The following is a 13,699-nucleotide window of genomic DNA, read 5'->3' on the forward strand; positions in this document are numbered from 1 at the left end:
AAGCTTCTGACTGGCTCTGATTACTGTTGTGAAAAATACCACAAGTTTGTACAAATATTATTCTTCCAGCTTCTGAACCAGGACAAAACACCCTGCAGCAGCTTTGCACAGGTTTAGTACATTGGACTTCGGTAAGCAATTGCAATATTAACACATACAGAACAAAAGTTCAGCTTACAGTGTCACGCCATGGCTTTGCACAGCTGAGAGGATCAAGAATAGATTTCAGCAACTCAGATCATTGGCTGGGGCCATACTGAAAGGAAGCCTATTGAGTATAAAGGTCTTGGTCTGCTACCTCTTTGAGAATAGAAGTTATGGTGTATTTGTTTCATAGTGAACGTACATACTGTAAAATCTCAAAGTTTACGTGCTCTTGAGAAATTCTAACTCGAAAACACTTCTTTTCCCAGCATGCACCAAGATACAACCGGGTATGTCTGCCTTCTGATTCAGCCTGCCAAGAAAGCCGATGCGGGCTGGTATACCTTGTCTGCAAAAAATGAAGCTGGTATTGTCTCTTGTACTGCTAGACTTGACATATACGGTAGGTATCGACTAGTCAGTAAAACAAACCAGTATTTTCTTTGACAGGTCCCAGCCCTCATCCAATTCTTAGTTCTTAAACTGCCAGTTTTGCAATGGATAAGACATTACAGAGTCACCACATGATTTCATTTTAATGTGGCCACCAGGAGGAGGCAGAATGATACCGTTTAACAACTAGATTAGCTCTCCCACATCAGTTTAGAGGTGGGTAAAGAGAAAAAAATAGAGGAGTTTTGCACAGTATTCTCCACTCCTGTTTTCCACTTTCCACCTCCCTAAACATGTAAACATACAATGAATACGTATTCATATTGAACCTTAACTCCGTTCCCTCTGACACACACACAGCAGTGCTACAGCACTGACCTGAGATGGAACAATACATTGCACACCAGAAAATAGACCCCTTCTTCCAGGCAACACGTGTGATGCAAACTCTGCCTATCTAATGCAAGCTAACTGAGAGGATAATGTGTTGGTTCAGGACTCAGAAGGCCCAAGCTTAGTTCAAGAACTATGGCATGTCATTTAATTTCTCTTTATCTATGCAGCATGTATGTAATAGTTAAGGCAATTTATCTAGACCCCCCAAAAAAGAGAGAATACTTTGATTACTTAAGCAATAATTAAAAAAAATAAAAATAATTAAAAAAACATGGCACAAACTATGGGGTTATATCCATACCCTGAAAGGGAAAAATTAGTTTTCAACCTTGTATTTCTCACTTAAACAACAACAACAACAAAAAACACTTAATATCAGGGATAACCACAAGTCACCCACACATCTCTGTCAGTTTTCTGCCACCTTGTGGTGATATAGACAACAGAAATGTAATGTTCAAGACAGGGCTGGTGAGAGGCTGATTCAAACCAGAATACACAAAATGAGAAATAATTCCTTAGGTGTCTAAATGTGGCAAGACGGACATTAAATTTTCATACGAAGGATGCAAGCTACAAGCCAGAAAATGAAGGGAAATAAGAAATGTTTCCTGATTCAATACTTATTTTCTAAAGAGTCTGCAAGTCTTGTACACCAAAGGGAGTAACAGAAACCACTTTTCTTTGTGCAATTTCAAATGAGTGGGGAGTGAAAGTTTGGTCTTAAATTTGTGATTCCATACGTAAAGAAAAAACTACAGTAATGAGAGCATGGCTCAAATGTAAACATGTTGGGGGTGGTAAAAAAAAGAAATAAAAAAAAAAAAAGAGGCTCTTTTTCAAAAATTTCCAGTAAGACAGGGTCAATATTCAGCATGAAAAGATAATAAACATTTCCTATCAATGCTTAATATGCAGATTATATGTCTCCCACACTAAACTATTCTCAGACTATCGTAGCCTGAACTTGTACTTTTTTGTTTTAATTACTAGTGGGGTTGGAATTAGAAGAGCTTTAAAGGTCCCTCCCAACCCAAACCATTCTGTGATTCTATACCTGTCAATTTTGAATGCAGACCTGGAGGTTTTGTATGGATAAATAAAGGTTAAGATACTACTCATTTCCCCTTTGTAAAATATTTTAAGAATTATAGCCGTTAATTATCATGTAATAGCCAAATGTTCTCACAAAATTGTAATAGTACTTTTTTATATGGGAACATGTTGCATCTTACTTCTAAATTATTAAATAGTTAACTTTGGATTCTATAAGTGTTAATATAATTACATTTCATTCAGTATATTATAAAAAAACTCAGAAACATTACTAATTGTAAATAGTATAGAAAAATCAAAACCATAATCACTTATTTAAAAAAAAAAAAAGAAAAAGAAAAAAGGAAGGAAAAAAAAGCCCTCCAGAGGGTGGAATAGTACAAAATCAGAGTTATGTTCCATTTGTTCATCTCTGTTAACACTACAGTATGTCTTTTCTGTTAATTGCAAGAGCTTTGGAGAAGGCTCCGAAGATTAAATGATTAAATTTTGGACTTACTGAAATCCATGTAAGTGTTGCCATTGAATTGTACAGGGATGGAATTCCATCAATACTGCAATAAAAACACTCATCTCATAAATTATATGGATGATAATATTTGAAGGAACAGACCCTAAAACAGGAAACAAAATGCTGTGCTCTCTTCAAGGATGTTGGAAACAACTTTTCATTTGTGTACATTGGCTTCTGTTGTTTCATTTTTAACTTAATTAGATGTTTACGTGGTCTATTCTGTTTTTGTTGCTTCAGCTCAGTGGCACCATCAAATTGCACAGCCAATAAAGCTTCGAGCTGGTGGTGGTCGGTATGCAAACCTTACTGGTCAAGGACTCGAGATTTTTTCTGCCTTTCCAACTACTGAAAGCCCTATGTTGTTTTCATCCCCAACTCAAAAGGTGGTGGAAAGTGAAGAACTTTGAAAGATATAAGCAAACAATGGTTCCAGTTACACCTGCAGAAATACTAGAACTGTGAAAAAAAAATAAAGAGGTACAAGTCAAGATGCCAAGGTTTACAAGCAACCTGTTTGTAATTAAGTGTACTGCTGCTGCGAATTTTGCAAGTAACATATACAAGACTTTTGCATAGTATTTTACTGCAGGATAATTGTGGTATGGAGTGTTGTGCAATAAATTCAGTACTGTGTAGTTTGCTAAGAATTACATAGTAAACATAGTTTTCAGCACTTAAAAGCCAATACCACTTCTGCTTGAATTAAAGCTACTGTGTTGTAGCAAGCCATGTTAAGGATTGATGATGTTTAGCTGGAAAACTACCAGTGAAAATATCAACACTACAGTAACAACAATCCAGAATGAGGGTAAACAACATGACTTTGAATGTAATTCTAAAAAAATGCCAAAAAATCACAAAGCACAAGTAAAAGGGAAAAGATGTAACTCATTTTTATATATGATTATGCCAGATAATTTTAGAATTGTTGGACTCAAGACTAGATAAGTAGAGCATTTCATGTAGGTACAGCTGCGTACCCTATATATTTATATTTGTGTGTGTGTGTACTCCATGAACTGTGTACTCATGGTGTAATGATTCATAAAGTAAGGTACAGGACACGTGCCTAGGACTCTAACATAGGAAACTAAACTTCCTGTAGTCTGAAGCATGTTCTGTAGAACTCATAGCTGAAAGTATTTTCCAGATGTGCTTCATATTTTTTCTTTACATTGATAGTGATTCTCTGCCTTTAAACACAGATTATATCAAACTTTTATCTTCAGGGTTTGCAAATATCAATCTCTTTCTCCTCATTTTTAATGTGACTGAAAGAAAAGTATCTACCAGCTAGCTTGCTTTTTAACTAACTGGAAAGGAATTATGATCCAATAGAATTAAATGATTTCACCATCATTTAGGAAACAATCACAAGCGTGGTGTCTACTATTAAGACAGAGAAAATTCCGTTAATACACAAAAAGTTATGAATTCAAGCAACAGTTATGTACAAAGAGCTAAAAAGCCCTACTGTATCTAATAATAGCAAATAAGGCAATTTAATGAAGGTGCAACAGAAGGTGCTAAGAACACAACAACTGATTTAAATTCATTTAGCATCTATACAGTTGTACAGCACTTAGAATCTGGGAATATCTAAGATGGTTTCTTGCACCTTTATGTTATTGCTATCTCTCTTCTTTAGACATTGTTTTCAAGCAGTTCTTGCTTCCTGCTTTCAACATGGCTGAAGTGTATACAACAAAGTCCTGATCAAAGTCTCAGAGATGAAAAATTAACAGATACTATCATTTTAGATCTCATTTGGATTTTTTTCAATACTTATTGTAACTTAAAAATTGCAAATGCAAAGAAAAAAAAGGGGAGTTATCTTGAGAGCAAACCAACACTAGAAGTAGCCAGAGACTGAGAAAGAGAAAGCCTCTCACCCCTTGGTTTCCTACAAAAACAGCTTTTGATGTCACTAACTGTTGGCCCCCTAAGGGTTCAGGGGAAGTGAGTTTATAGTAGTGTTCCACTTCCTGTCTGAGTGGAGACCATATCACAAAACCACCATTACAACTTCAGTGCCTTTGCTAGAAATCTCAAGTGATTCAGCCCAGACTGAGCAGACCAGGAAGCTAAGATATACTCCTATCCTGAACGACAAAACAAGGTACAGTGACTTCAGTGGGAAAGCAGAAATGCCAGTTGTTGCTGATGTTGCATCTCCTCCCTGGCAAACAAAATAAAACTACTAGCTATTAAAAGTGATACACTGATTAAAGTGACATCAGTTATGGGATGCCCAATTTAAGACAAATTGTGGGTCTCCAGGATAGAGAACCCATTGTTCCTCCAATCCGTTTGTTTCTAGGATGGCTTAGGGATTCGAAAGCTAAACCTAGAGTGAGTCAAATTTGGGCAACCCAAAATTTAAAGTTTCCCATGTCAGTAACTTCTCTTGAGAAAATAATACAAGGGAAGTTTTTAGTTTTTGCTTACTTAATCCAGTGCTGTTGGGAAGTGGGAAGAGAGGAAATTAAGACACAAAAGGTAATGTTCAACCACCATCTACAGCCCTGGTCTTCCCATTACTTCATGACAGAACTGAAAAGTGAATTTTGATCCAAAGTATTCAAAACCGGATATTGTTCATCAGGCTTTCCACCTAGTATAGGCTCAGTTGAGCTGTTTTCCTGTCTAGCACTCCACTGTGGCCCCCTTGCCTGGCTTTAAGTAAGGGGTTGGACCAGATGACTTCCTGTGGTTCCTTCCAACCTAAATCATCCTATACTTCCTAAATTCTTTTACTTTCCACTGCCTGTCTGAATATCCTGTATAGATTAAGTTACTGACTGAGTAGAAACTAAGAAGCACGAGCTTCTCCTTTTTCACTGTGATATATTCCACTAGTCTTGATACCTGATTTCTTTACACAGTATAAAAGAAAGGAATAGTAGTACTTATTACTAGCAAATACCTGGCTACCAGTGCTAGAATCATACTTGTTAATATTACTGATGTTAGCAGTGATTCTCACATTTTATAACATCAGACAACATGCCCAAGAACTTGGTACAAATCAAAGGACAATGTGCACAGAGAGATTTTTTCAATGATTTCATTGAAATATCTCCTGCCTTACATCATTATAACCTGAACAGACAAGCTGGAAGTTAAATGGTACACAATTTTTTAAAATGCACACACATTTGTTTTTGGAGGTGGGAAAGACAAAAAGCTACTACTGAAAGACTTTTCCCAAAAATCTGTATAAGAAGGATTAATCCTTAGTCATTCAACAAGAGGCCCCAGAAGTCCCATTGAGAAATAGGCTACAGAGAGTGGGTGACCAGAATCTGTCAGCTGAACTATAACGTTATCTTCATGACGGTATTTACTAACAAAAAGATCAAAACTTTATCTACCATACCTCCCCATGTAATGCATAAGTCAGTAGAATTACTTTCAGTGCATCTGACACAAACAAAATCAGTATCTGGTCCCAAATGGTCTGTAGTCATTAATTTTTGCTCATTAACTGCTACAACACATTTCTCTTCTGCATATACTGAGCCCATAAAATAAGTGTGTAAAGGAAGCTTATGTGAATGGATGTAAATGCTGTTAATTAGTAATACTGATGTGCTCATCACAAAGAAGATGCACAAATGATGCTTTTGTTGACTGATGGAAAAGCCAAGGGGAAAAATCACTTGTGTAAGCAGAAGAGACAACACTGAGTTTTCACAAAACTTGATGTTTGAGTTCATGTGCCATGAAGGTATCATACTGTGTCAAGACGCACTAGAGACTACACAGTTGTGCTCTCTTCCTGAACAGCTTGTCTTTTCATTGTTTTGTTCAATTGAATAGCTGATTTCACACTTCACGCTAACATGGTATTTAATTCTCTTATTCAGGGCAGGCTACTACAACAACAAGAATCAATGTTAGAGCCTTTACTGAAGTCATAGTTAGCTATCATCTTCCACAAATCCAGTAAAACACCACAATGTGAAGCATAACATTATATCAATAAGATATAGAAATGCTTATTTTTGTAAACTTTCAATAACAGGTCATTTTCTGATTCAGAATCTTGTAGGTTTATTTAATGTCTTGATCTGTTCTAGTCCTGGTTTTGTATATGACCAGAGGCACCATATATTTCAAACCATATCAGAAATCACAATTTCTGTGTTGTAATTCTAGAAGGCTAAAGTATTATTTTGGCTTTAAAATTTTGGTCCACCTTGGTACAGACCCTGTCCTCAGCAGCATCATAGAGCAGTCTGCATTGAACTGACAGACTTCTTGCCTTAAAACACCTGGATTGAGATCATTTGCTTCCATATGGAAGGTGGAGCATACCTTCTGAATGCCTCACGTACACTAACATGAGAAGAGGAGAGCACACTTCAGAATACAAAAAGCCAAGTCTGCAGTCTTTTATTTAACATGTAAACAATTGCCAATTCCAACTGTTTACAGTAATGATAGATACTGCAAAGAAATAAATCTGGAATGAGAATTCCTATAAGAACCACGTTCTTACTGCTACAATGGTAAAAAAGCATTAGTTTCTGGAAAATGTCTTCGTACAAAATGATTAGCAAGATCTAATGAAACACTTTAGTTATTAAATATTGAAGAAGTGATTCACTGTTAATTGCCTTACTATTTCCAATACATAGATGTTCACTTTGAGCCTTAAAATTCTATTTTATAAGTTTTTCTTGATTAAAGTTGATATTTTTTATTTTTTTGATCCAAAGTTATTCTCTATGGGAAAGAAAAATGTTAATATCAGTTTTAAAGGACATTTTAAATGCATATAAATGGAAAAAATAAACAAACGCCTGACTGTTTAGTAATGTACTTCCCTTCATCTCACCTGAACTTAAATAAATGCTTCAGAGTTGCATACAAGAGTGTGTCCTTGATGTGTTCAAATAATTGAGAAAGTGTGGAACAAGACCCGAAGTTTCTTCAGAACTTGGCTTTGACAGCCGATGACATTAATGGAATTGGACTTTACATTTTTTAGAAGAAAATCATACAGTACCCATCAAGTTAGAGATATCCTAGACATGATTCTAGCATATAGTTGTGAGATGCAGTTGCTATTTTTTTTCTTAATATCAGTTTGCTCGTTTTAAATTATGTTTTCTTTATGTGATAACTGCAGCCCCTCCATCAAGTTTTCTCAGGGCAACCAGAGCAAAAGCCAAGGAGTCTTTTGGACAATTTGCATGTTTTAAAGGTCAACAGACTTGTCAGATTATCAGCATCTAGTAGAATTAGTCCCCCAAATCTATGTTTGGGTATATAGTTCTTACAGACTGTCATACCTGAAGTCCATGGTGTCTCAAAATTTCTTGTACAATCTGTCTGCCACACTGGTCATCCAACCCCCACTCAACACTCCCTGAAATACCCAGTTACTGGGAATAAACCAAAGCTCCCAGAAGTTTCTTTGTGCTGTAGGCACTGGATAATGTTATACAGAACTTACTTTCTCAACCCTTAGCGGTATATCCAATACTTAATAAGTGAAAATTGAATGAAGGCCAACCAAGGACACAAACCACACCAAATTTCACTCTTCCTGATAATTGTCTTCAACTTGAATGATTATGCATATTCTTTGTATAAGGGTCCATTATCAGACTTTGGAATGCATTTTAAATGAGCAGCAGATGCAAAATGAACACTTCAAGGAAGCTGGATCTTATAACCCTGACATAGAAAACAACAGGGGAAAAAAAGGAAGTGTTCTATTACATTTGCTGGTCTTGATTTTGTTTTCCCATTTAACCATGTTTCTCTATTCCTGCATGGCTTGATTTTTAGGTACATCTATATCTGTTAGGTCAGAGACAATGTTCTTAAGACCATTTCAGCTCAGCTACAGTTCCATGAGCTAAAGCAGCTGCAACATGTTATCATTTCCCCTGAGCAGCAAAAGCTGCTTTTATTAATGCCTTTATATTTCAAGTCTACTATAAAGAACCATTTATTGCATAATACAAAGAAATCTTGGGCCATACGTGCTACGAATTTAAGTGGAGTTCTCTATTTATATCAGTGTGAAATTATGTTCAGAAACAGACTCTTCAGGATTATATAATCCCTTAGCACCATGTGACTTTTTTTTAAGAAATGGAAAAAGAATGAAGACATTTTGAAATTTTGAAAAACTGACTATGCACTGTGGACTATGGGAAGCCACTCAAGCATGAACTTCTCTTTATTCTTTGGAGTTACATATGCAGACATCTTGACCAAATCCTATGAAAGTTAAAATATACTTTGCATGATTAATTCTGTAGAAATGAAAACTGAATTGCAAATTAGAAAAATATTAATATTCAAAATACTAAAATGTATTATTTGGTAGAAAATACATTTTAATATACAGGGGGTTTGCTTTTTTTCAAAGCAATATCTTCTTGAAATTTAATTAAAGAAGAACATATTTATTTTTTTAAATGCACAAGTAATGGGTGAAATCAGTGTCTGTTACATCTATGCAGAGGACTGTTTCTCCAATGAATAAACATGTCTTTATTTTCAGTACATTTGTTTTTCTGTCTGGATATCTGGAGAGATACAACAGCTGAACATAAGTAGAGCAAAAAGAAGATTCTTATCTTATTCTGAAGATTCTTATTGAATCTGTAAAATCTAGATAAATCCAATCTTAAATTACAGAAAACTGCATCCGTATTGCTTAAGCAAAATAGATGGAAACCTAAGTGCAAGGGTGAACATTATCATAAGGCAGAAGCATATTTTGGAATATAAAAATATGATAGGAATTGTTTAATTGCCATTTTTGCCTAGTGAATTGCAATAGGGACTTCAATGAAGATTTCACCAAGGATGTTCTACTTAACAAGGTATTGGAAACTTAGCTAAATATTTAAACAATCTAACAATACTCATGCTTCTCCATGTTGCGATGTCATTGACTTTATAAGACTGTAACTAAGGTTAGCAACATTTTTATTTTTCATAACGTGTACTGCAGCACCATTTAGGAATTCCAGTCAAGAACTGAGCTTTACCTCATATGTGTGTATAGTACAAGATGGACTGCTCCTTATAAATGGGGAGATAGAAAAAAGAATCTTAAAAAGCGGGAATAAATTAAAGTTATAAGATTAGCTAATACATATCCACTGGTAACCTCAATAGTTACAAATAAACCAGTGATTTTTAGTTACTAACATACATTTGGGGAACATGCTACCCTAGTTCCATTTCCAGCACTGAAAAGTCACTGCTGTTAAAAATGTCACTCCAGTTTGAGTTCAAAAATAACTTTGGCCACCTTGATAAAACAGGGTGACACGATTCAAAGAATTGTAGAAGAGCACCTATAACTAGTTCAAAGAGAAAACCCTGGAATGCGGTCTGAACCTTCTAGAAGAACACAGGTTAGTTTCCTACAGACAGTTCATTAGAACTGTGTACTGAATTTCAATAGTGAAACACGTATGTCTTTAGCGTGCAGCAAATATTTAATGAAGCAAGCATTTCTCATCTTCAGTGTATTCACAATGTGATTCTAGAATTGCTATGTACTGATATTAAAAGTAGAAGTATCTTAGGTTTGCACTGCTGTATAGTGGGACAGAAATCTATGAGCAGACAAAACTCAGCCTCTAAGAACACACCAAGCTCTGCCCATCTACATTTTTCTTTGATTTGGAGACCTACTGGAAGCAAAAAATTATCTAAGTGGAAGGGGCTTCAAATGTCTGTATTATTAAAAGTCTAGTACAGAAAAAGGGTCACTGCTCTTATCTGAGGAGCATCAAACAGCCAGTGGGGAACAAATCTACTGGAGCAACAATCAAACCCAAGCTAAATGGTCAAGTTTACCTTTCACAGTCTCACTAAAGTATTTGTAAAGGAAAGCTAGGAAAAGAAACAAATGACTTCCCAAATAGTTCTTGAGTTTGAGGAGTCCAAACCAGCGTGGAGAATATCTGCTATTCACATTGCCTTCAAAAATAATTTTGAATAATTAAATTTCTCCCTGCCCCCATTACACCTCCCTAAAAGCTTTGACAGATAATCAATAGAGAGACAGCTATCTACACACTATAAAGAACTTATTCTGCTGCCGTAAGTGCTGTAGTAAATTAGAAAGCCTAACTTTCAGCTTAACACCGCACTATCCCAAGAAACAAAAATACTGCACCGTTACGTAAAAGCACATTTTAGTTACTAACAGCATTACTAATTACTATTAATAGATTGCACCTCAGTTAAAGAGAATAAAGCATTCAACTCTCCCTAGAACAACCAAATCTAAGAGAATGGGGATCATACTATTCAACAGAGACTGATGCAATGACTTGATCTACAAAGTGTTCACAGTGCTCTTTAGGGCTTTGGTTTCAATTCTTAACAATTTTAGGTAATATGACCACACATTTTTGAACTTTTATGTTAGTTTGCTGCTCTTCATGTGAGCTTACTACCATTTAATCACTCACTGCATACTAAACCATTATTATTGTAATTATTTCTATCATCAGACCACTATCAGTAGACAGTAAATTACAATGCTGCATGGAAGAAACAAAACCGGATGAGAGAGGTTTGTCACATACTTTTACATAACTTACATATAAACTGCAGTCACATCCCACAAAATCAAATTACTTGCCAGTAGTGCAGAAACACATTGGTACTGTTCTTCTATCCTACTCTGGTATGTATATTTTTATATTGTGTTATCCTTGCCATATAGGGTTAAGAAAGCTATCTTTCACTAAGCTGAGTCTTGCATGATTTATTTGCATTGTATTCCTGCTTCAGGATGAAAAACCCACTGCTGTGCAAATAGTGCAAGTGATACAATTTCTGCCCAAAGTTTACAGCTAATAAAGTAGTACAAGATGGCACATCATTTAATTATTTGAGGATTGTATTGATTATGTACATAAACTGAACACTTAACAGTAAGTGAAATTCCAACTGTATTAATTTGGGTATGTGATGGACAACAATTAATTCTATTGTCTCTCTCTATAAATTTCTGCAAAGAAATCAGTGAACACAACATCAAATTCCCAAAAGTTTGAATCCACATGCACAGAGCCAAAGGACACTTTCTATGTGCCAATAAAGAGCTAATGTAATTCATAATAAGAAAAAGTCCACATTTTAAAAATTACCACTACTTACTACCACATTTAGAAAGGCTAAAATATATATTAAAAAACACACCAGAATACCAGTGTTTAAGGGAGAAAGTTGCTCAGAATATACGTTGCCTCTTCTATATTTGCTTAACCTAGACCTGAAAGTCTGTCCCAGCAGCTTTCACTCCAGAGACAGTCCGACTCCTGGCTTTGGAAATGTCTGCAGGGCAGTGAGCAAGGGCAAAATATCAATGGCAGTTCTGAGAGAAGGCAAATGATAAGGTCAGGTCTTTGTATGTAACTGTTCCTGTGGCAGAGTCACCCTCCCCCAAAACAGAGCTTAGTTCTTATTGCTGCTTTTGTTTTTCATTGAAAGATGCTCAGTTGTTGAAAATAGCTTCTATCAAAGCTATTCATTTGTCATTTGAAAGAATTCTAAAATATAAGATACGGCAGCAGCCAGCAGGGAACCTGCCAGCCTTCCCTGCTGGAAATCCACTAACAGCTGTTCTGAGACAGCAGCTCCTTTTCTCCTCCCACATGGCTAACACTAGCAAGGGGCTTGTTTCTGGAAACTCCCATCAGCAGCACCAGCAGAAGTACCCTTCAGCTTCACAGTCTGCTGCCATCACAACAGGCATCTGCAGTCAAACTTTTGTGGACTCTACATCCTGCTACAAACACATCTGCTTCTCCAGCTGTCCTGCTCCTTCTCATTTTTTAACCTTCCCAACTCCTTTCCTCTTCTGCCCTTTCTGCCCAGATCCCTCTATCTTCCAAAGCAGAAGGAGTAAGCAAACAAACAAAAGACAATTCAGGGCATCAGCAGGGATGAAATTAACTCAACTGCTTTGCAAGAATGCTCTATGCCTTTAAACCAAACTCATCTTCAAAGGCTGTTTTTCAGAGGGTACAGGAAACACACTTCCTACTGTAAAACTGGGTAAGCAAACATCATTTGCTAGTTCATTTTTCTGCCGGGACTGTGATGGAAGCAATAGAACATTCAGGGCAAGGAAGCCACTAGTAAGTAATTCCTAGAGTAGGGATTTAAGGTAGCATGTGAGGACATATCATAGAAAACACTTTATTTATGACTTAAAAAATCTGTTACTGTTTCCAGATAACATAAAATTAAAAAATAAAATGCAAACACAAACTCTACAAAAATCTAGAAATTTAGATTGTTTTCACACGAGCATTCACTGCAGTATATAATAATATGTGCTTTTACATCCACTAAAAATAAAACCATTCTTTTCATGACTTGCAACTAGCTCTTTTTCGAGCATACAAGATACAACATAAGTTGGATTAAAGCAAACCTACGCAACTTTGGAACCCATATGTCAAACTTACAAAGTTTAAGAAAGTTAGTTCTCTGAGGACTAGAACTCCAATACATTATAAAACTTTTCCCATGGGAGCCATTTATATGAAAGTAAAACAAAGAATTACTTTAAAGCTGATGCAAAAATAAAACATGGAATTAAATTCATTTCTAGTGTTATTCTATACAGTCACACCATGGGTCAATTTGTCCTGTGACTGGTAGAAAATACTGTCATGAATCATGATTAACAAAGAAAAAGCATTATTTAAAGGAGTCAAATGAACTAGCAAGCAACTGCCTGAAAGATGCTGAACTAAAACTACGCTTTCCATCAGCATTAAATAAATTCAATCTTCTTAAATGTATATTGATTTAAAGTTCTCAAAGCAAATTTATTTTGTCAAAGTAGTGTAAGATGCAAACACAAATGAGCTATTATAATGCCAATATTACCTTATTCAAGCAGATTAACTCTTGCTAATTATTAAATTACACATCTGGCCTGCTGCATATTCTTAGTTCATAATAAGTTCTAATTAGCTATTTGAAAGTGATCAGGGTGATAGCTGAATATTCGCTGTGCGTAAGGATCACTGTCCGTTGCCATTTTTTGTCCCGTATAATGGTGGTAGCTCTCTGGATGAAAGTGTTCACAGTGAAGTCTTATCCATTCTCTTTCAGTACTGTATCTTTCTGCTTCAGCAAGTATTCTTGTTAGAGCCATGATATAACTCAAAGCCATCTGAAGGGTCT

The 13,699-nt window shown here is 35.8% G+C and overlaps 1 protein-coding gene and 1 long non-coding RNA gene across 3 annotated transcripts in view; one reads left to right on the top strand and one right to left on the bottom strand.

Annotated features, from left to right (window-relative positions):
* The window catches only part of MYPN (myopalladin), a 63,470-nt gene extending 56,089 nt beyond the window's left edge, over window positions 1-7,381 (top strand). For both annotated transcript variants that reach the window (XM_080597440.1, XM_080597441.1), the window contains exons 18-19: window positions 414-547; window positions 2,741-7,381. In XM_080597440.1, coding sequence (XP_080453566.1) covers window positions 414-547; window positions 2,741-2,910 — 304 coding nt within the window. In that variant the 3' untranslated portion in view covers window positions 2,911-7,381. The remainder of the gene's footprint in view (window positions 1-413; window positions 548-2,740) is intronic.
* The window catches only part of LOC308197309, a 90,999-nt gene that overhangs the window by 65,890 nt on the left and 11,410 nt on the right, over window positions 1-13,699 (bottom strand). The window lies entirely within an intron of this gene.

Source organism: Anser brachyrhynchus (assembly GCF_964034855.1).
Source record: "Anser brachyrhynchus genome assembly, chromosome: 6".
In the NCBI taxonomy this organism is placed as follows: Eukaryota; Metazoa; Chordata; class Aves; order Anseriformes; family Anatidae; genus Anser; species Anser brachyrhynchus.